This window comes from Anabrus simplex, chromosome 3, assembly GCF_040414725.1.
Source record: "Anabrus simplex isolate iqAnaSimp1 chromosome 3, ASM4041472v1, whole genome shotgun sequence".
NCBI lineage: Eukaryota > Metazoa > Arthropoda > Insecta > Orthoptera > Tettigoniidae > Anabrus > Anabrus simplex.
This window is the reverse complement of record NC_090267.1, coordinates 133,474,278-133,494,974: the sequence shown is the minus strand read 5'-3', so window position 1 is coordinate 133,494,974 and position 20,697 is coordinate 133,474,278. Positions and strand designations below refer to the sequence as shown.

At 40.9% G+C, this 20,697-nt stretch overlaps 1 protein-coding gene across 1 annotated transcript in view; it reads right to left on the bottom strand.

The window, feature by feature from the left end:
* Nucleotides 1-19,877, bottom strand: part of CCT2 (chaperonin containing TCP1 subunit 2) — a 181,603-nt gene extending 161,726 nt beyond the window's left edge. The window contains exons 1-2 of the mRNA XM_067142714.2: nucleotides 19,754-19,877; nucleotides 540-849 (exon numbers count right to left, since the gene is read on the bottom strand). Of these exons, the coding sequence (XP_066998815.1) occupies nucleotides 540-849; nucleotides 19,754-19,756 (313 nt within the window). The 5' untranslated portion in view covers nucleotides 19,757-19,877. The remainder of the gene's footprint in view (nucleotides 1-539; nucleotides 850-19,753) is intronic.
* Nucleotides 19,878-20,697: the final 820 nt, after the last annotated feature.

Below are 20,697 nucleotides of genomic sequence, written 5' to 3'. Positions count from 1 at the left end.
TCTCTGGCAGTACAGTACCGTGAATCGAAGTCAGACTCCCGAGAACAGCAACTAATTGTGCTAACCATTACGCCGGTGGACATTATTAACTAAAATACACAGACATATAACATGACTGATGCATGCTTGCAATGCGCGGGTCGGACAAGAAACTAGGCCTATTCACCTATCTGTGCGACTTCATCAGAGCTGCAGTAGACCTGCGCTACGGAGGCGGATATTTCTGAACTATGAAACACAGATTTATCGCATGGATTTGACGTGTTTGCATTGCGTAGGTCGAACGGACGAAACTATTCACAAATTTGTGCGATGTCATCAGAGCTGTAATAAGACTTGTACCCGCTTCGAAGCGGAATCGATCTTCTCTGACGAATTATGTCGGGGGGGGGTCTTATATGCGAGATTTATTTTTTTCATTTTCTTCGTCTCGAAAAGCCAGGGGGTTCTAATACACGAGTAAATACGGTATTCAGGACAATTAATTCTGAAGCAACAAGACTCATCAATCAGCCTCCATTACATCATACAACACTTACCAAGAACAGTAACTGATGTAGTACCATCACCAACTTCATCATCCTGTACTCGTGACATGTCCACTAGAATCTTTGCAGCAGGATTATCCACTCCTATAGCTTTCAATATTGTAGCCCCATCATTTGTGATTTCAACTTGGCCTTCATTCCGCCCACTAGACACCAGGATTTTATCCATGCCTTTTGGTCCCAAAGTACTCTTCACCAAATCACCAATAGCCACAGCACCAATAAAACTTGACAATCTGGCAGTCTCAGCCTTCTCCTCATCAGCTTCATGCTTCAAGATTCTCACAGGATTCAAGGACACCTGTTAATATAAAATTAATAATTAAGGTACAACTAGTGAATAATGACAATATGGAAAAATGAAATTGATAAGATCTTAAAAGATGGGAAAACAATAAACACAAATGCCGATGATAAACTGAAAGAGAAAGAAAAGCTAGTAGAATCGACTCGTTGGCTGAACGGTCAGCGTACTGGCCTTCTGTTCAGAGGGTCCCGGGTTCGATTCCCGGCCGGACCAGAGATTTTAACCTTAATTGGCTAATTCCAATGGCCCGGGGGCTGAGTGTATGTATTGTCTTCCTCATCATTTCATCCTCATCACGGCGTGCAGGTCGCCTACAGGCGTCAAATAGAAAGACCTGCACCTGGCGTGCCGAACCCGTCCTGGGATTTCATTTAGCCCAGTACGATAAGTGCTCAACTCTTAGAGCATACATAAATTGCATCAAATTCCAGTGCAGTTAGTTGACAATTAAGACCACATCAGTGTGACAGAGCTATGTCAGTAAATTAACTAGCACGTTAAAGAACCACTTATGCAAAGTGAAATTCTGACACTTGAGTTTTTGGCTCTACAGTAATTAAAGGGGCATTGAATACACATCATTATTGGACATGTTAGTCTTTTGGGTTCATGCTGTGTGTTTGTTTGTCCAACCCTTGTCCCGTTTCCCTACGGGGTCGGGTATGAGGTGAGATGAATTTGTCTTGGCGGTTTTTTATGACCGGATGCCCTTCCTGACGTCAACCTCATCAGAGGAGTTAATGGGAGATGAAATGAATGACGTGATATATGATAGTAGGGAGAGGGTGAAACCCGGTGCCGGCACATAGCCTACTCCTGTCGAATAGCACCAAGGGGTCTGCTCAAGGCTTAACGTCCCCATCCGACGGACGAATCACCATCAACAGCGTCATATGCCCTCACTCCATATGAGCACTGCGGAGAGGTTTGGAATTTAATCCAGGCTTTTGGCACGCAATCTAGTGATTAGAAATTGTATACCACCACCTCCCCTACCCTGCCGGCCAACATTCTGATGGTGAAAATTTTTTCGACCAACGGGACTCGAACCGGCTAACCTCGGTGTTAGACCGTTTTTAGACTTCAGCGCCTTAACGATCATGGCCACCAGGCGGGCTGGGTTCATGCTGTGTGTAACGAGACAAATTTCAGAAAAAAATGAACAATTTGTAAAGATGTTGTTCTGCTTTCCTATAAATAAACAACTGTATCGATTTTTTTGTGTGTTTTAATAAAATTCAAGCATAAAGTATAAAATCTTAAACTCAGTGCCAAGGATTCAAACAGTGATGTCTCAATGAGAAACTGGTGCCAGGGTCACAGTTCCATAATGCTCATATACAAAAAATGCTTAAGTTGTAAATTTTTACACATAACAGAAAAGTGTAAAAAGTTATTTGAAGCCATAGTGCAACAGCCCATAAGGCCTTGGCCAGCCAACATGACCGCTGCACAGCCAAATGGTCTGCAGATACCGCAGTGCCACATCTTAAGCGCGACAACATCCTCAGTTGTACTGCTTGGCTTCCTTGACTGGGTTCACTGCCTTTGACAAACAACAATTCCTCAATTAGGTCCCACGAGGCTGATTGAACCGAGTTTCAGCCCTCAGTCCAGCATTAAAATCCCCAAGCAGAAAGAGGTACTAACACAGCTGGGGATCTACTGAAATTTATTTACCTGCGATAATAAAGACATAACCAAAAAATACAAAAGTTGAAAGCTAGAAAAGCAGCTGGGATAAGATTTCTGGGAATACACTAAAGGCAACGGGTGCCACATCGGCAATACTCATTTGATTACCGTTTGCATGAAAGAGTTATACCAAATGAATGAAAAATTCCTATAGTAGTCCCAGTGCAAAAAGCAAAGGTTAACATAATGCGGATACTTACAGGCAGTCAGTTTGACGTGTTGCACACAAGCTTTGGGGAAGTATATTTTCGGTTTATATTAGACACATTTGTGAAATTACAAACTGATTTGATAGGTGGCTGTTTGAGTTTAGGAATGACCAGCTGATGTACCCGTGCTTCGCTACGGAATTCTACACTGTAAACAGAATTCTAGTAGTGTACACACTGTAAGATTGTATTAAAATGCACAGCTCTTAATGTTACCCCATAAATGCAACTAGGAATTTACCATACGTATTTTCTCATGTGAAGACTGGGTTAGGGAATTTTCAGTGTAATGGCAGACCGTCTTGCCTGTTATCAGTCACAATAAAGTTGGGGGGTTTTCATTATGATGGTAAGCCCACTGCCAGAATCAAGTTGGGCAGTTTTCATTATAATGGCAGACGCTCACTCTCCAGCTGTCTTTTTACATCCTCAAAAAGATCATCTTTGTGGTTTTCCCAACGCAAGTCAACATAGGTCATTACAAAGAAGTCGGTAGGAATGTCGCGAATAAAAGCAATGCTATCATATGAAACGCTCGATCAAATAAAAACCCGCACAAATTCTAACGAACAGTACTACGCTGCCAACCCAAATGACCCAAGTTCCAGAACTGGAATGACCAGGCCGCAGTCAGCCATTAACACTCTTCTGCCATTATTCCGTTAAGTGTACACATTACCCATTCCAATCAGTGCCTCAGAGTAGGGATCGAATAGCTGGAACATTGATGAACCAGTGTGTTACGTACCAGTATTATCAGAAAATTTATGAACCAGAGAAATGGCATGCTAAAGAAGAGAGTTATCTAACACCCCAGCTACTTCCTGCCAATATTCAGGCTGGCTATTATAATCAGTACACAGAAGTAATCCCATTTATCGAAGATGACTGGCAGCTGAAGACACAAAGCAAATCACAACAAACAATGGTTAATGTATGTTATTGTTGAACAATTTTATGAGCTTTCTGTATTATAGACCTTCACATTTAGTTTTCTTCAGACTCTGTGATATTAGGGCATCTAATGTAAAGTGAGCCATCCTTTCTTTCATGACTCCCTCTTGTGTTATCATTCAAGTGATGATTTCTTCACAATTTTTTATCATTTCTCGATAATCATCCTCACAATTTTCCTTGTCGATATCGAGAGATGACCATGCATTTTTACACTTTAAGACAATCCTGACAAAATCTATCATCAGTTAACATGACTGAACAATTTTTCCCTATCTGTGTCGGTGCGACGTAAAGCAAAAGAAAAAAAAAGAAAAAAAAAACAACAATATTTCCACGTCAGCAATGCTCAGCGTTGATATGGACTAAGCAACAAAAGTCTAAATCTAAATTCATGAATTCTCTCATTATAGTCACCCTCTGTGGGTGGGCGCAGTAGAATAACATCCACGGTATCCCCTGTCTGTCGTAAGAAGAGACTAAATGTGGCCCTACCCAGGGGCTCTGAACTTGGGAGCGTGAGCTCGCGACCATGGGACACTTAGCCGAGTCCTGGCATTGCTTTCACTTATGCTAGGTTCCTCATTTTCATCTATCCTATCCAGTGTTCTCCCCAGAAATTTTCGTCAGCTGGGTGGCAGGAATGAGTAGCCAGGCGGGGAATACTATGTAAAAAATGAATATGATAAAATATGAATTTAGTCCCCTCAGGGCATTGATAATATTCATATCAAAATTGAACTATTTTAGTGTTTTCACAAACAAGACATAACGGAGTATTTTGAACGACTAGTGTTCTGCTCGTTCACAATCGTGTAACACCGGGGCTTAACACTCGGTTGCTGTGGAGTGCCATACGGTTTAAGGATGTCGGGCGAAATAGAGTGCTCGTGCACAACACTACGTGATAATCATGTTAAACGTTGAAACTTCGATGAAATTGATGCAACTATGCTGACAATAACGAAGATTTATAAGACAAACAGTTTTTCAGTATTACCTATTTACATTTTAATTTGGAACACCTAAGGACTCAAATATGTATTAATATTATGTACCCAGCACATATCTAGGTTATCCCATAACGCGACACGTGAGTCTATGAGATTCATACGATTTATTTCATGTCAAGTGTTGGCTGCCCTGCACCTCTAGGCGATCAGAAACATCTACATAAATTCGCTACAGTCAGGTGTTGTGCAGTTGTGGCATATAACGCACCGGTTGACAGCAGCCGTTGAAGGTAAGGAAATATTTCTAACACCTAGCGAGTCTGACAGGCTCACGCGTCGCAACAGGCTATAAAATAATATAAGTCTGGTGTACTCAGGTGTCATCATGGGATGGTGACAAAACTGCAGTTATGTGTAGATATGTGTTTCCTGTACGTGAATACCTACTTTTTCCCTAGTAATTCACATTTATTCTTCATCACAGTATTTTTACTATTCCTATTTATGAAAATAAGCGAGATTTTCGTTCAATATATGGTAAATTTGTTTTGTAATTTGTACTTTTATTTCCTTCTTTATTCAGCGTTTTGTGCAAATGGATAGGAACAAACTGAGAAAGGACAACCCTGACTTCGCAAAAAAATTTCGGGATTTGATTTCCATTAGTGAAAATTAAGGCGATTTAGCAGCCTCTTCTGGTGGTGGTGATTCGAAGAATATGAAAAGTGTAAATTCTGTTCCTCTTTAGTCTCTGTTTATGAACATTATTTGAAAGATTAATAGTTCCTGCAATTTTTCCTCTTTATGAAATTCATTTCAATGTTCACGGTTTCTGTATTTTGTTTGTTTATAAATTTTATTTGAAAGCTTATGGATTCATTTATAATTTAGCTTACCCTTATTTTCTCCCTATGGCATTTCAAATCCTTTAAAATGTGTAATTTTAATTGAATTATCGTTAGTAAATTCAGCTTCAGTTTCATATTCTGGGAATTTGTTGATATTTTGAATTTTCATGGATGTGAGTCTGTCATGCTCACGTGTCGCTACGGAGTGGTTAAGAGTACATGTCGCATTATGGGTTATGTTAGCTGGGTGGTCGGTAAAAACAGCAGGGTGGTGCGCCCATTAAAAAGGTCCTAGTGAGAACACTGCTATCCGACCTTCCTTGATCAACTTTTGTCCTTTTCTGACCCAGACAGTATTACGTATGGAGGCCTAGGGACTCTTTCATTTTCACACTCTTCGTGGTGCTTGTCTTCCTTAGGCCGACACCTTCATTCTTCGAAGTGTCAGACCCCCTCCATTTTTCTCTCTCTCTCTGATGAGTGTTATATAGAGGATGGTAGAATAGTTGTACTTCCTCTTAAAACAATAATCACCACCACCACCATTCTTATAATAGTATGGTAAAACTGAATAAGACATAAATGATCAGAAATCGTATTCTCTATAATTTTTGGTATGTCGTACTTTTTGATAGGACCAATAACAAAGGTAATTAAAAATTCAATTTTAGGCACCTTCCCCTAAACTACCTCTTCTACCAGGGTGAATAAAATTATTTACAGTCTAGATTCTAGTTCCTTATTCCCCGACTTTACATACTGATTTTCATTAAATTCTGTTTGCCCATTTTCTCGTGGCTCGGAGTTTATATGGACTTAGAAACAAAAATCAAAATCTATATATTTAAAACTAGCTGATGTACCCGTGCTTCGCTACGGAGTTCTACACTGTATACAGAGTCCGACTCGTTGGCTGAATGGTCAGCGTACTGGCCTTCGGTTCAGAGGGTCCCGGGTTCGATTCCCGGCCGGGTCGGGGATTTTAACCTTAATTGGTTAATTCCAATGGCCCGGGGGCTGGGTGTTTGTGCTGTCCCCAACATCCCTGCAACTCACACACCACACATAACACTATCCTCCACCACAATAACACGCAGTTACCTACACATGGCAGATGCCGCCCACCCTCGTCGGAGGGTCTGCCTTACAAGGGCTGCACTCGGCTAGAAATAGCCACACGAAATTAAAAACTGTATACAGAATTCTAAATTAGGTAGTGTACACGTTGTGAGCAAGACTGTATTAAACTGCATAGCTCTTAGCATTACCCTATAAACGTGACGGGGAAATCACCAAACGCCTTTTCTCATATGAAGACTGGGTTAAGGAATTTTCGTTCTAAAGGTAGGCCCCCTTGCCTACCATCAGTCAAACTCAAGAGTTTTATCTGCACATTGCCCAGAATTTAAAAAGAATGGTTTTCTGTATCGGCCATGTCCACAACAACAAGGAGTTGCACTTTTTACTTTTTTTTTTTTGCTATTTGCTTTACGTCGCACCGACAGATATGTCTTACGGCGACGATGGGATGGGAAAGGCCTAGGAACTGGAAGAAAGCGGCTGTGGCCTTAATTAAGGTACAGCCCCGGCATTTGCCTGGTATGAAAATGGGAAACCATGGAAAACCATCTTCAGGGCTGCCGACAGTGGGGCTCGAACCCACTATCTCCCGATTACTGGATACTGGCCGCACTTAAGCGACTGCAGGTATCGAGCTCGGTACTTTTTACTTTTCTGTAATTTCTGTCTCTCTGTATGTATGTATGTACACGCATCACGAGATAACGGCTGAAGTGAATTTAATGATAATCAGTATATAAAGACAGGGAATGAACCACTACAATCTAGGCTATAAATCATTTAATTCACGCGGAGCGAAATGGTAGTTATGGGGAAGACCTAAAACTTAATTCTCAAATGTTTATGTTATTAGTGGTCCTATCGATAAATACTGTATAACTAAAGTTATATAGAATTCAATTTCCGATCATTTATGTCTTATACATTTTTACCGTACCGGTTATGATAACAGAGATACGTAGGTGGTTTGAAAAGTTCTCGGAATGTACTAGAATTAAGTATCTTACCTCAGTGGAACTGCTTTTATTTTTCAACATAGTCTCCCTGTAGACTAATGCATTTGGTCCAGCGATGTTCCAATGCCTTGATCCCATCTCGAAAATGAGATTACTCCTGGCCTGCAAAATACCTCTCCAATTCGGCTGTCAGTTCTTTCCTTGTAGAAAATCTCCGTCCAGCGAGGAAATTTTTCATCTTGGGGAATAGATGAAAGTCTGATGGTGCCAAATTAGGTGAATAAGGTGGATGTGGCAACAATTCGTACCTCAATTCCTGAAGTTTTGCCATGGCAATAACACTTGTGTGCGGCGGAGCGTTGTCCTGATGAAAGACGACCTTTTTCCTTGCCAAACCAGGCCTTGTTTCGCATATCTTTTTCTGTAGTTGGTCTAGGAGGTTTGCATAGTATTGCCCCGTAATTGTTAGACCAGTAGGAAGATTATCTATCAGCAGAATGCCTTTTGCATCCCAGAACGCACTGCCTTTGCTTTCTTTGGTGGTGGTGAATCAGCATGTTTCCACTGCTTTGACTGTTATTTTGTCTCTGGTGTATAGTAGTGGACCCAAGTTTCATCTGTAGTCACAAACCGGCGCAAAAAATCTTGTTGGTTGCACTGAAAACAGGCCAGACTTTGTTCGGACATTTCCAATCTGGTGCGTTTATTGCCCAATGTCAAGAGCCGTGGCACCCATCTTACGGATAATTTTTTCATACCCAATTCTTTGGTTAAAATATATTATACCCGTTCAGAAGACATCCCTACAGCTTCAGCAATCTCCCGCACTTTCAGTCGACGATCCTCCATGACCATTTTATCCACTTTTGCGATAAATTCTGGGGTCGTAACACTTTTTGGCCGTCCACTACGCGGATCATCATCCAAGCTCTCCCGACCAAATTTAAACTCGCTGGTCCACTTGGCAACAATTGAAAATGAAGGAGCAGAGTCCCCCAGTGTGTTCTGAAAGTCGCATTAATTTCCTTTGCTTTCATACCTTTCTTTACAAAGTATTTAATCACTGCTCGAATCTCAGTTGTTTCTATTGTCACAAATCACTACGCGGGAACAACAACAAAGAGTCGTCACTACCACACTCCTGCAGCTAGAGCACTGACGCGCCATGTGTTCACTCACAAAGGATGTGTGATTATTGTGCGGGAACCTCGTTGCTGTAGCACTGACATCTAGCGGTGATTCCGAGAACTTTGCAAACCGTCCTCGTATTCATGAATTTGTATTTTTGTTGTCAAGTCCATATCAATGCCAAGTCATGAGAAAATGGGTAAACAGAATTTAATGAAAACCGATATACTGAGTCGGGGAATAAGAAACTACAGTCTAAGCTATAAATAATTTTATTCAGCCCTGTATGAAATGGTAGGCACTTAAAATTTAATTATTAAATTTAATTATTAAATACCTATGTTATTGGTCCTATTGAAAAGAACTACATAACAGAATTTATAGAGAATACAATTTCCGATCAGTTATGTTTTATACAGATTTACCATACCAACTATGATAAGAGTGGTACCTGAGTGTCGGAAGAAAACTAAATGTGAAGGTCCACAATATCGAAGCTCATAAAATTGATCAACAATAACATTACGTTGACCATTGTTTGTTGTGATGTTCTTTGTCTCTTATGCTGCCATCCAACTCCGATAGATGGGATTACTATTGCATGCTGAGTATAAAAGCCTGCCTGAATATTGGCGGGAAACAGCAGGGGAGTTAGATAACTTCTTTCTCTAGAATACCAATCCTCTGGTTCATATATTTTCTGATACTGCTGGTGCGTAACATGCTGGTCCATCATAGTATTCCAGCTATTCGATCCCTACTCTGAACCGCTGATTGGATTGATCAGTGTGCACAATTAACGGATTAATGGCAGAGGCTCACTTATGACCCGGTCTAGAATTACAATTTCAGCCTATACCAAATTATAGCACCACAATTCACTAAATAACTCAAAATTCAACCCTGAAATGAGCTATTTCTTAAAAAAGCTTCTTCCTCTTCACTTTTATTCAATTCTACATTCATTTTATTCCAAATTAGCAGCCAAGCAGGGGTTTATCCTCCGGCTTGGAGGAAAAATTTACCTCCAAGTCAGACAGATTTTCCCCTGCCAGTGTAGTGAATTCAGACGTTCCAACTCAACGGGTACTCCTAGGAAACAGAGAGTAAAAGGGCTCTCTACTCTTCACTCTCCCCCGGAAATAAAAGTGTGTTCACGGCTCATGGCTGTCTGTGGCCTGGTCATTCCAGCTCTGGAACTTTGGACTGTTAGACTGGCAGCGTACTACTGTTCATTAAAAGTGAGAAAATGTGTGGTTTTTCATTTGATCGAGTATTTCATATGATAGCACTGCTTTTAATCGCGACATTCTTACTGGCGTCGTCGTAATGACCTATGCTGATTTCAGTTGGGAAAACCACTAAGGCAGTCTTTCTGAGGAGGTATGCAATTTATTACAATCCTACTCACAACGTGTACACAACGTAGCCTAGAATTCTGTATACAAATGTAGAATTCCGTAGCAAAGCACGGGTACATCAGCTAGTTCATGAATATCTCTGTTATAGCTGGCACAGTAAAAATGTATAAGACAAATGATCGGAAATTTAATACTATATAACTTTTTTTAAATTTGTTTTACATCACACTGACACAGATAGGTCTCATGGCGACGATGGGAGAGGAAAGGGCTAGGAGTTGAAGGAAGCGGCCGTGGCCTTATTTAAGGTCCAACCCCAGCATTTGCCTGATGTGAAAATGAGAAACCACGCAAAGCCATCTTCGGGGCTGCCGACAACGGAGCCCGAACCTACTATCTCCCGATTGCAAGCTCACAGTCGCGCGACCCTAACCACTCTGCCACTTGCTGGGCATACTATGCAACTTTAGTTATATAGTATTTATCGATAGGACCACTAATAAATATTTGAGAAATGCTAGGCCTTCCCCTAAACTACCATTTTATTATTGCTAGGGGCTTTACGTCGCACCGACACAGATAGGTCTTATGGCGACGATGGGATGGGAAAGGCCTAGGAGTTGGAAGGAAGCGGCCGTGGCCTTAATTAAGGTACAACCCCAGCATTTGCCTGGTGTGAAAATGGGAAAGCACGGAAAACCATTTTCAGGGTTGCCGATAGTGGGATTCGAACCTACTATCTCCCGGATGCAAGCTCACAGCCGCGCGCCTCTACGCGCACGGCCAACTCGCCCGGTAAACTACCATTTTACTCAGCGTGAATAAAATTATTTATGGCCTAGATTGTAGTGACTTATTCACCAACCTCATATACCAATTTTCATTGAATTCTCTTCAGCCGTTCTCTCGTGATGCACACTGTCGGCAGCCCTGAAGATGGTTTTCCGTGTCAGTTTGACATGCATTGCATGTAAGCTTTGAGAAAGCATTCTTTCTTATTATATTACACACATTTGCAAAATTAATAACTTGTTTGACAGAAGGCAGTTTGGATTTAGGATAGGTTATTCCACTGAAGCTCAACTTGTAGGATTCCAGCAAGATATAGTAGATATCTTGGATTCAGGAGGTCAAATGGACTCTATTGCTATCGACCTGTCAAGCATTTGATAGGGTGGATCATGGGAGACTACTGGCAAAAATGATTGCAATTGGACTAGACAAAAGAGTGACTGAATGGGTGGCTATATTTTTAGAAAATAGAACTCAAGAATAGGCAAAGCTTTATCTGACCCTGTAATAATTAAGAGGGGAATTCCTCAGGGCAGTATTATTGGACCTTTATGTTTTATTATATATATAAATGATATGTGTAAAGAAGTGGAATCAGAGATAAGGCTGTTTGCTGATGATGTTATTTTGTACAGAGTAATAAATAAGTTACAAGACTGTGAGCGGCTGCAGGATGACCTCGATAATGATGTGAGATGGACAGTAGGCAACGGTATGTTGCTAAACGGGGTTAAAAGTCAGGTTGTGAGTTTCACAAATAGGAAAAGTCCTCTCGGTTTTAATTACTGCGTTGATGGGGTGAACGTTCCTTTTGGGGATCATTGTAAGTACCTAGGTGTTAATATAAGAAAAGGCCTTCATTGGGGTAATCACATAAATATGATTGTTAATAAAGGGTATAGATCTCTGCACATGGTTATGAGGGTTTTTATTACTTATTTTTTTGCTATTTTGCTTTACGTCGCACCGACACAGATATGTCTCATGGCGACGATGGGACAGGAAAGGCCTAGGAATGGGAAGGAAGCGGCTGTGGCCTTAATTAAGGTACAGCCCCAGCATTTGCCTGGCGTGAAAATGGGAAACGACGGAAAACCATTTTCAGGGCTGCCGACAGCGGGTTTCGAACCCACTATCTCCTGATTACTGGATACTGGCCGCACTTAATGGGGGTATTTAAGGGTTGTAGTAAGGATTTAAAGGAGAGGGAATATAAGTCTCTGGTAAGACCCCAACTAGAGTATGGTTCCAGTGTATGGGACCCTCACCAGGATTACTTGATTCAAAAACGGGAAAAAATCCAAAGAAAAGCAGCTTGATTTGTTCTGGGTGATTTCCGATAAAAGAGTAGTGTTACAAAAAAATGTTTCAAAGTTTGGGCTGGGAAGACTTGGGAGAAAGGAGACGAGCTGCTCGATTAGGTCATCATTCTAATTTTTGATCTGTATTGAAAACAGTGATCTCACTTAGTTTACAAAAGGAGTACATTTATTGTACGTGGTACTGATCGTATTGAATAGGTTGTATGTGGTACTGATTGTATTGAATAGGTTGAACAATAAATGTACTCCTTTTGTAAACTAAGTAAGTGGTATGTTCCGAGCTGTCAGTGGAGAGATGGCGTGGGAGGATATCAGTAGACGAATAAGTTTGAGTGGTGTCTTTAAAAGTAGGAAAGATCACAATATGAAGATAATGTTGGAATTCAAGAGGACAAATTTGGGGCAAATATTCGTTTATAGGAAGGAGAGTTAGGGATTGGAATAACTTACCAAGGGAAATGTTCAATAAATTTTCCAATTTCTTTGCGATCATTTAAGAAAAGGCTAGGAAAACAACAGATAGGGAATCTGCCACCTGGGCGACTGCCCTAAATGCAGATTAGTACTCATTGATTGAATCGCTCATGCATCGCCTTGAGACAACTGGTGTACACTTTACGTACTAGTACTGTTGTTGTTTACACAACAAAGCCAAACTATAGAATTCATGCTAGGAACAAGATTCGCATCGAGAAATGTTACAAAATGTGTGTGTGACACAGTTGTTGGCTTCAGATAATACAGGTTTAGAAAATCGATCATAGTATTGATTCAATTCAGATTTTATTTCCATTCAGTTGGCAGTATTGCCGGAACGAAAGAGCTCCCTCCTTACGCCTCACCGCCGTAACACCAGCTATCACTAAAAGTTGCACGAGTAGTACAGATTTTAGGGCCTGTATCTTCTTTGGACATGGAGGGTTGCTCTAAAAGTGTGTCAAGGAAACAAACTAGTGAAAATTGCATACTGTATTTAATTTAGTGCTAATTTCAGAAAATGATTTTACTGAAGTGCTGATGAGAGTGGGTATGAAAGTACTACAGCTAGCAATAGTGCATCTACTGATAAATACAATGGTGTTCATAGTGATACAGATAACCCAGAAGATGACTGACATGGAAAACAGCTCCCACAAATACCTATTATTGAAGATTGAAAACCACGTGTTGGAGCACATAATCATTTCACGGTAAGAAGATTGATCTAGGTTTGTTTTCTGAACTTTTTCTTTTGAAATTGGTCAGCGATGCCAGTTGACACATGCAGAATATTCTTCACAAAGATATTGATCTAATGGTTAAACAAACAAATCCCAATATTGCAGAAACCCTATCTGTTACCCCACCCCCACCGGTAGAAATATAGTAATGGGGCCTCAAGGATTATTACATAAAATATTACTTTAAATGCTGCTATTCTCACCTTAAAATGATCATGGAAGAGAGATGTGTTCAATACGCTTGCCACGGACCAACCCACCCGTCCCTAGAAGTACATTTACTTTTATAACCAAAAATACTGCTTTTAGGTGCCATACTCCATTGCTTATAATGGTGATTGGTTCACATATGGAAGAGGATGACGTCATTGACACCTAGGATAAGGCAGAGATTTTGTTACCAACCATTGCAGAAGTAAAAAATATGAAGCGGCCAGGGAAGTTTAAAAGGCCGTGGCGCATACTGTCCGCCCGGCAAGAAAAAAGGTCCTTTAGGGTAGAAATTCAGTAAGACTTATATTACTTTTATAGCATTGCGGTGGACAGAGCTGCCAACTGTTCATATAAATAGTCCTAGTGCAGCGGCACTACTTTTATTTACGAATCTCGTTGCAGTAGGTTAGTGACAAAGCCATTGGTCTGGATTGGTTAGTACAATATAATTATTAAATTAATGTAGTAATGGTCCACCTTTCATTAATTACATTAATTTAATAATTAAATTGTACTTACAATTCAATACGGATCAGAACCATGAAGTTTATAACCTATGGATTGGTTAGACCATTGGTCAGTGGCAAAGCCATTGGTCTGGATTGGTTAGACCATTGGTCTAGGTAGAAATTCTAACCTATCTTTGCACATCCAGGCCAATCTCTGTCATGAGAACAGGGACTTTTTTCTATCGCCGCGGTACATACTGTCCACAAGGCAAGAAAAAAGGTAGTTTAGTAGTTGTAACCTATCTTTGCACATCCAGGCCAATCTTTGTCATGAGAACAGTGGCCCCTTCGGGCCCACACTCCCTTCGAGAGGCTCTTTTCTATCGCCGCGGCGCATACTGTCTGCACAGCAAGAAAAAAGGTATAGCCATATCCAACCAACAACTAACAGTTGGCAGCATTGTCGTTCCTCTCGGTGCTCCCTCTCAGCGCTACTAGTGCGACAGTCAACACGCGTGCGCCACCTAGTGGTGGCTCGTGTTACTAAACTTTTGAGGCCCCTTAACTATAGTTTTGCCTACAATGAGATGCCCAGAGACTGAAAATATCCCTGGCTGAGTTCTGGAGGCAGAACTATTAACACTAATCAAAAAAAAAGAGATTTGATCATTAGAAAAATGAAACAATGGCCTAAAGGATAATGGAAGAGATACAATACTTCAAAGAATAAAGGTATAATGGAAGGCTAATAGAAGAGAAGCAGCCCACAAGCTTATAATATTCCGTGACAGTGCTGGCTAGTGACAAGACCAATAGATAGGTAGGCCTACGTCGTGGATAATACAGCTACATCCATCCAACACACACCATGACATGTCACTTTCAAACCCTGCGATTTCATAATTTTCATGGTAGCAGTGGGTCACACGACATGAGCTCTCCAATTTTTCTATATAAGTACGATGACTTCTAGGGGCGGGTAGGTGGGTCTCTGGCAAGCAAAAAGAAAGGATCTCTCCTCTCATCTAATTTAGGTACTGTGTCACATCATTTCTGAATGATTTTCATCTCCTAAAAATATGAACAAGCTAGTGAAGTGAAATCATAATAATATGGGTATTAGTTCACTGTAGGACCATCAAAGTTAATACCTAGATGCTCTGCTTGCAGTGCACACATCTAACTGCAGCATGACTGTCTTATTTCTTAGTTGCTGCACCTGCAGTTCTCACATCGGTGCACCTACTTCCAACGAACTGTTGCCAACCGCATAACCCTGGAACCATGGTTGTGGATGGGGTCATAATCAACATTGTTTTCTTAACAGTTTCTTTTTCTCATTGATCTGAGCACGTCCTAGATAGTGACAAAAAATCATTGGTCCAATACATCAGGGGTATTTAGCAGAAAGCCTATCGAAGGAAGCGAGATGCAGCATAGTGGAGACTCTGTTTTGTGTCAGCCATTGGCCCACACTACTTATTATTTTTTACTGTGCGGCGGTTTGTTATCGAATCTGTGTATTCATTTCTGTGAATGTCAATCATATTGAATATTACACCGACTGTAGTAACTTAGCTGCTGGAAAATGATAAATGCTTAGTACATTAAATTATAAAAGTAAAATAAATATTCTTCTAGGGGTGGGCTGGTGGGCTCCGGAATTCAAAATTAACACATTTCTCCTCTACAAGCAATCTGAGGCAAGATAAACTTTGCTATATTATTAACCTTGCAGGGCCTTCAATGAACTAACACCAATAACATTATATAGAGCACCTCATGTACGAGAAACCACCTTAGCACCAGCAGAATACCATTGCTATTTGATGGTTAGTACATCCAGTGATAATAATATGGGCACTAGGTCACTGTAGGGCCTCTATTATTAACCTTGCAGGGCCTTTAGTGAACTAACACCACCTCTACGAAGATTGCAATTATGGCAAAAAGAGATTTATATGGCAATCGGGTGTACCCTGGGCAACGTCAGACGTTATTACGAAATGTGCTGACGGCTGATCCTTTCACACCAGAAACATCATCTTCACGGTCCTTTTCAGGACCACAGTTAACAATTATTTCTATTAACATTGAAGGTATATCTTCAACAAAAGAGGAACTGTTACAAAATCTATGCAGTCAACACAAATGCCACATACTGTGCATACAGGAGACACACAGAAGTAGTGAAATGCGTAGACCAAAAATTAATGGAATGCGTTTAGCTGTTGAACGGCCACACCAAAAGTATGGAAGTGCCATATTTGTCCGACCTGATATTCAGCTTCAGTCCACAGCCTTCACGGAGGAAAATGATATTGATGTCCTCACTATAGAAGTAGGTAGCTGCACCATCTCCTCTCTGTATAAGCCACCTGGAGTTGAATTTACTGTTAGTAATCCTTCCAATTTTCAGAATCAACACACGAAAATAGTAATTGGGGATTTCAGTTGCCATAGTAATGTGTGGGGTTATGAATACGGAGTGGTATAGCAGTGCAAGAATGGACAGAAGCAAACTACCTAACTCTCATTCATGATGCTAAACTACCAGCTTCATTTAACAGTGGCAGATGGAGACGAGGATATAACCCTGATCTGATTTTCAGCAGTAATAATATTAGCCAACAATGTGTAAAGTATGTCTGCAACCCAATACCTAACACGCAGCATAGACCAATAATGTGCCAGATTTATGCAGCAGTCAGACCACAGAGTGTTCCATTCCGAAGGAGGTATAACTTCAAAAAGGCAAACTGGTTTGCAGAGATGTTAGATGCTGAAGTGTCCATCATCCAGCCAACACCAGAGTGTTACGATACTTTTGTTGATGCCGTAAAGAAATGCTCCAGAAAGTCCATACCTAGAGGCTGTCGGACGTGGTATGTCCCTGGCCTTACCTCAGACCTTGTTGCCCAGTTTACGGAATATGCAACTTTGTTTGAAGAAAATCCCCTAGGAGGAAAGACAGTGGAAGTTGGGAACAATCTCATGTCATCATTGACAACATCAAAACGGAATCAGTGGATGAAAACTGTTGAAAGTATAGATCTTACGAGAGATAGCCATAAAGCCTGGAGATTATTGAAACACCTTAACAATGATCCAACGAAGACTACCCAACATTTCAATGTCACTGCAAATCAGATAGTACACCAACTGCTCTTAAATGGGAAAGCAACCAATAAAATCCAAAGGCCAAAAATACAGAGGAAGATTCAAGAAGCAAGAAGTGACCTCACTGTCCCCTTCACCATGTTGGAGTTGGAAAAAGTCATCAAAGAATGTAAAAATGGAAAATCAGCGGGTCTAGATGACATTCGAGTAGAACAGATAAAGAAATTTGGGCCTAAAACCAAAGAATGGGTTCTGCAACTCTTCAATAGAGGTGTGAGCAGAGGTCAGATACCCAAGACATGGCGAAAAAGTAGAGTAATTGCTTTGCTCAAACCTGGCAAGGAAAGAAATCATCCTAAAGACCTCAGACCTGTTACCCTTTTGTGTCATCCATATAAATTACTGGAAAGGATGATCCTAAATCGCATTCAACCCATGATTGACCCTCTCCTCATACCACAACAAGCTGGATTTCATCCGGGTAAGAGCTGCACTGAACAACTACTGAATCTTACACAATTCGTTGAGGATGGCTTTGAAAGACACAAGGTGACAGGTGTAGTCTTTGTAGATTTGACTGCAGCGTATGACACCGTCAACCATCAACTTCTGTTAGTTAAAGTCTACAATCTGACTAAGGATATTAAGATAACCAGATTTATCGCAACCCTTCTTCAGAACCGTAGGTTTTTTGTGGACTTCCAAGGATAGCGCAGTCGGTGGAGGACACAACGAAACGGTTTACCTCAAGGAAGTGTGCTGGCACCAATCCTCTTTAATATATACACGACTGACCAGCCGGTAGCTCCAAATAGCAGAAGTTTCTTGTATGCTGATGATCTTGCTCTAGCAACACAATGTACAGACTTTGAGACAGTGGAAAGGAATCTAACCATCGCCCTCGAAAGTTTGTCATCCTATTACAAGGCAAACCAGTTAAGGCCTAACCCTATGAAAACACAAGTTTGTGCCTTTCATCTGAAAAATAGGGAAGCTCATCATAAGCTGCATATAGTGTGGTCAGGTGTTGAGTTACAATACTGTGAAACTCCAAAATACCTAGGAGTGACGCTTGATAGAGCTCTTACATCCAAGAAACACTGCATCAACACTAAACTTAAAGTTTCCACCAGGAATCATCTTCTACGTAAATTATCTGGATCAGAATGGGGCAGTCAACCAAAAACTATTCGTGCTTCCGCCATGGCGCTATGTTATTCTGCAGCGGAATATGCCTGCCCTGTTTGGTGCAATTCATCTCATGCCAGACAGGTAGACATAGCACTTAATGAGACCTGCAGACTTGTCACAGGTTGTCTAAAGTCTACTACAACTGAAGAAACTATCGTCTTGCAGGGATAGCACCACCCGGTGTGCGAAGAGAAGTAGCTGCAAATAAGGAAAGGACAAAGGTTAAGCACGAAAGTACTCATCTACTGCATGGACATGAGCTTCCAGTACAGAGACTGAAATCTAGGAAGAGCTTCCTACGAACATCTCAGGAACTTATAGTACCAGCTGAGAAAGCAAGGATACAGCTATGGAAGACTAAGATCCCCCAAGGCTCTGAGCAGATGGCGGTTGAGGAACGTTTGCCACCCGGTTGTAATGAGAGCTGGACAATCTGGAAATCTTTCAATAGGTTGAGATCAGGAGTGGGAAGGTCCAAAGTTAATTTGGCAAGATGGGGCTTCATCAATGGCAACAACACCAAGTGTGACTGCGGAGAAGATCAAACCATCCAGCATGTGCTTCAGTGTCCGCTGTGTCCATCTTTGTGCACGCAAGATGACCTGAATCGAGCTACGAAGAGAGGACTCGAAGTAGCGTTGTATTGGTCCAAGATTATTAAAATCTTACTTGAAATTATTGTAACTGTTTTCTTTTTTTTATGTACCTGACACGAGAATAATAATAATAATATTAATAATAATAATAATTACATAGAATTTGTCTGGTGTAAAATTGGGAAGCTCAGCAAAGCAAGGTGGGAGTCATATGCATTATCACCAAATGCAATCTTATAGCTTCATACCTGTAATGCATAGGCAACTTGCTTGCTCGCTCATGACAAACTCAAAATAATTTGCAAATATGTTTTCAGAAGAAATAAAGGAACCCTATAATACTCAGACATGGCCCCCGTGATCGCCAATCCGTGCTCCCATACAGGAATCTTCTAGCAAATCTCCCATAAGACATGCGGAGGATACTGTGAATGTATTTTACGTCCCCACCCTCTGATCCTCGTGTCTGAAAACTTTAACAGTGACCCTCGTATCCATTGCTCAAACGAATAAAATATCATGGACAAAGGAAATACTGTAAAACATCCCCTAAACTAAAAATATAATAATATGTTTTCCCTTCTAGCGACGCAGTGCGTAAGTAAAATAATAATACTAATAATAATAATAATAACTGCGCATAACCTTAAATGGCAAAACACGGTTAACATGGCCAGACACGCCACATGATTCATTACTCGGGAATTAATATAGTATGACTGCGAACTTTCCTCAGGCTAGTATAGCTACGAAACGTAAAACAATAAAGGTAGCATTTTCACTGTATTAATACTTTTTTGGATTGACTTACCATTGTGGAATGAAATAAATTGCCCAAGTTCAAACAACACCTCTCTGCGGTTGCCAAGGAAAATGCATATGGCCACTGATCCTGACAGAAGACTTCTTCTTCTTCTTGGTTAGTTTTTGGACATCGTCAGAAGACGCTACGTCCAGTCACTGGTGTGCGGGATAAGAAATGTCTGGGAGAGGTACCAACATTAGGAGATTTTTTTTTTTTTTTTGCTAGGGGCTTTACGTCGCACCGACACAGATAGGTCTTATGGCGACGATGGGATAGGAAAGGCCTAGGAGTTGGAAGGAAGCGCCGTGGCCTTAATTAAGGTACAGCCCCAGCATTTGCCTGGTGTGAAAATGGGAAACCACGGAAAACCATTTTCAGGGCTGCCGATAGTGGGATAGGAGAAATTAGTACACTACGAGATAGTATGGTGAGCTATGTAAGGAAGCTAATTACAGCCGGTAATAATGAAACTGAGGAAAATACCAATAATATGGAGGCTAAACTATCAAGGCATAACGCAAAAACACTGGGACACAGGGTTCTAATGCTTCACGTCTGTGTGGTCTGCCACGACGTCTTACTACAAACAAACTAGACCGGACCACAAATAGGGGTTGGGATTCGAAAATTCGTACCTATAGGGAAGGAAAAGGTTACAATTGGATGTTACAGGTAACTAAAAAAGTAAGTATTAAGTCTACAACGCGAAAAGTCGGTTGAAACACTAAACACGAAACATTTAACGGCAGTTGGTAACCCTCATGAAGAAGCTTAGCTATGAATTCGCGACGTTGATGTTCATATGTCTGACACTGAAAAAAGAGATGATTGACAGTACCTACTGCCCGACCGCATGGACATAAGTTACTTTCGATAAGATTAAGGCGATAGAGATGAGCAGGCGTACACACATGATTTAAACGGAGCCGTATAATTGTAGTAATATGACG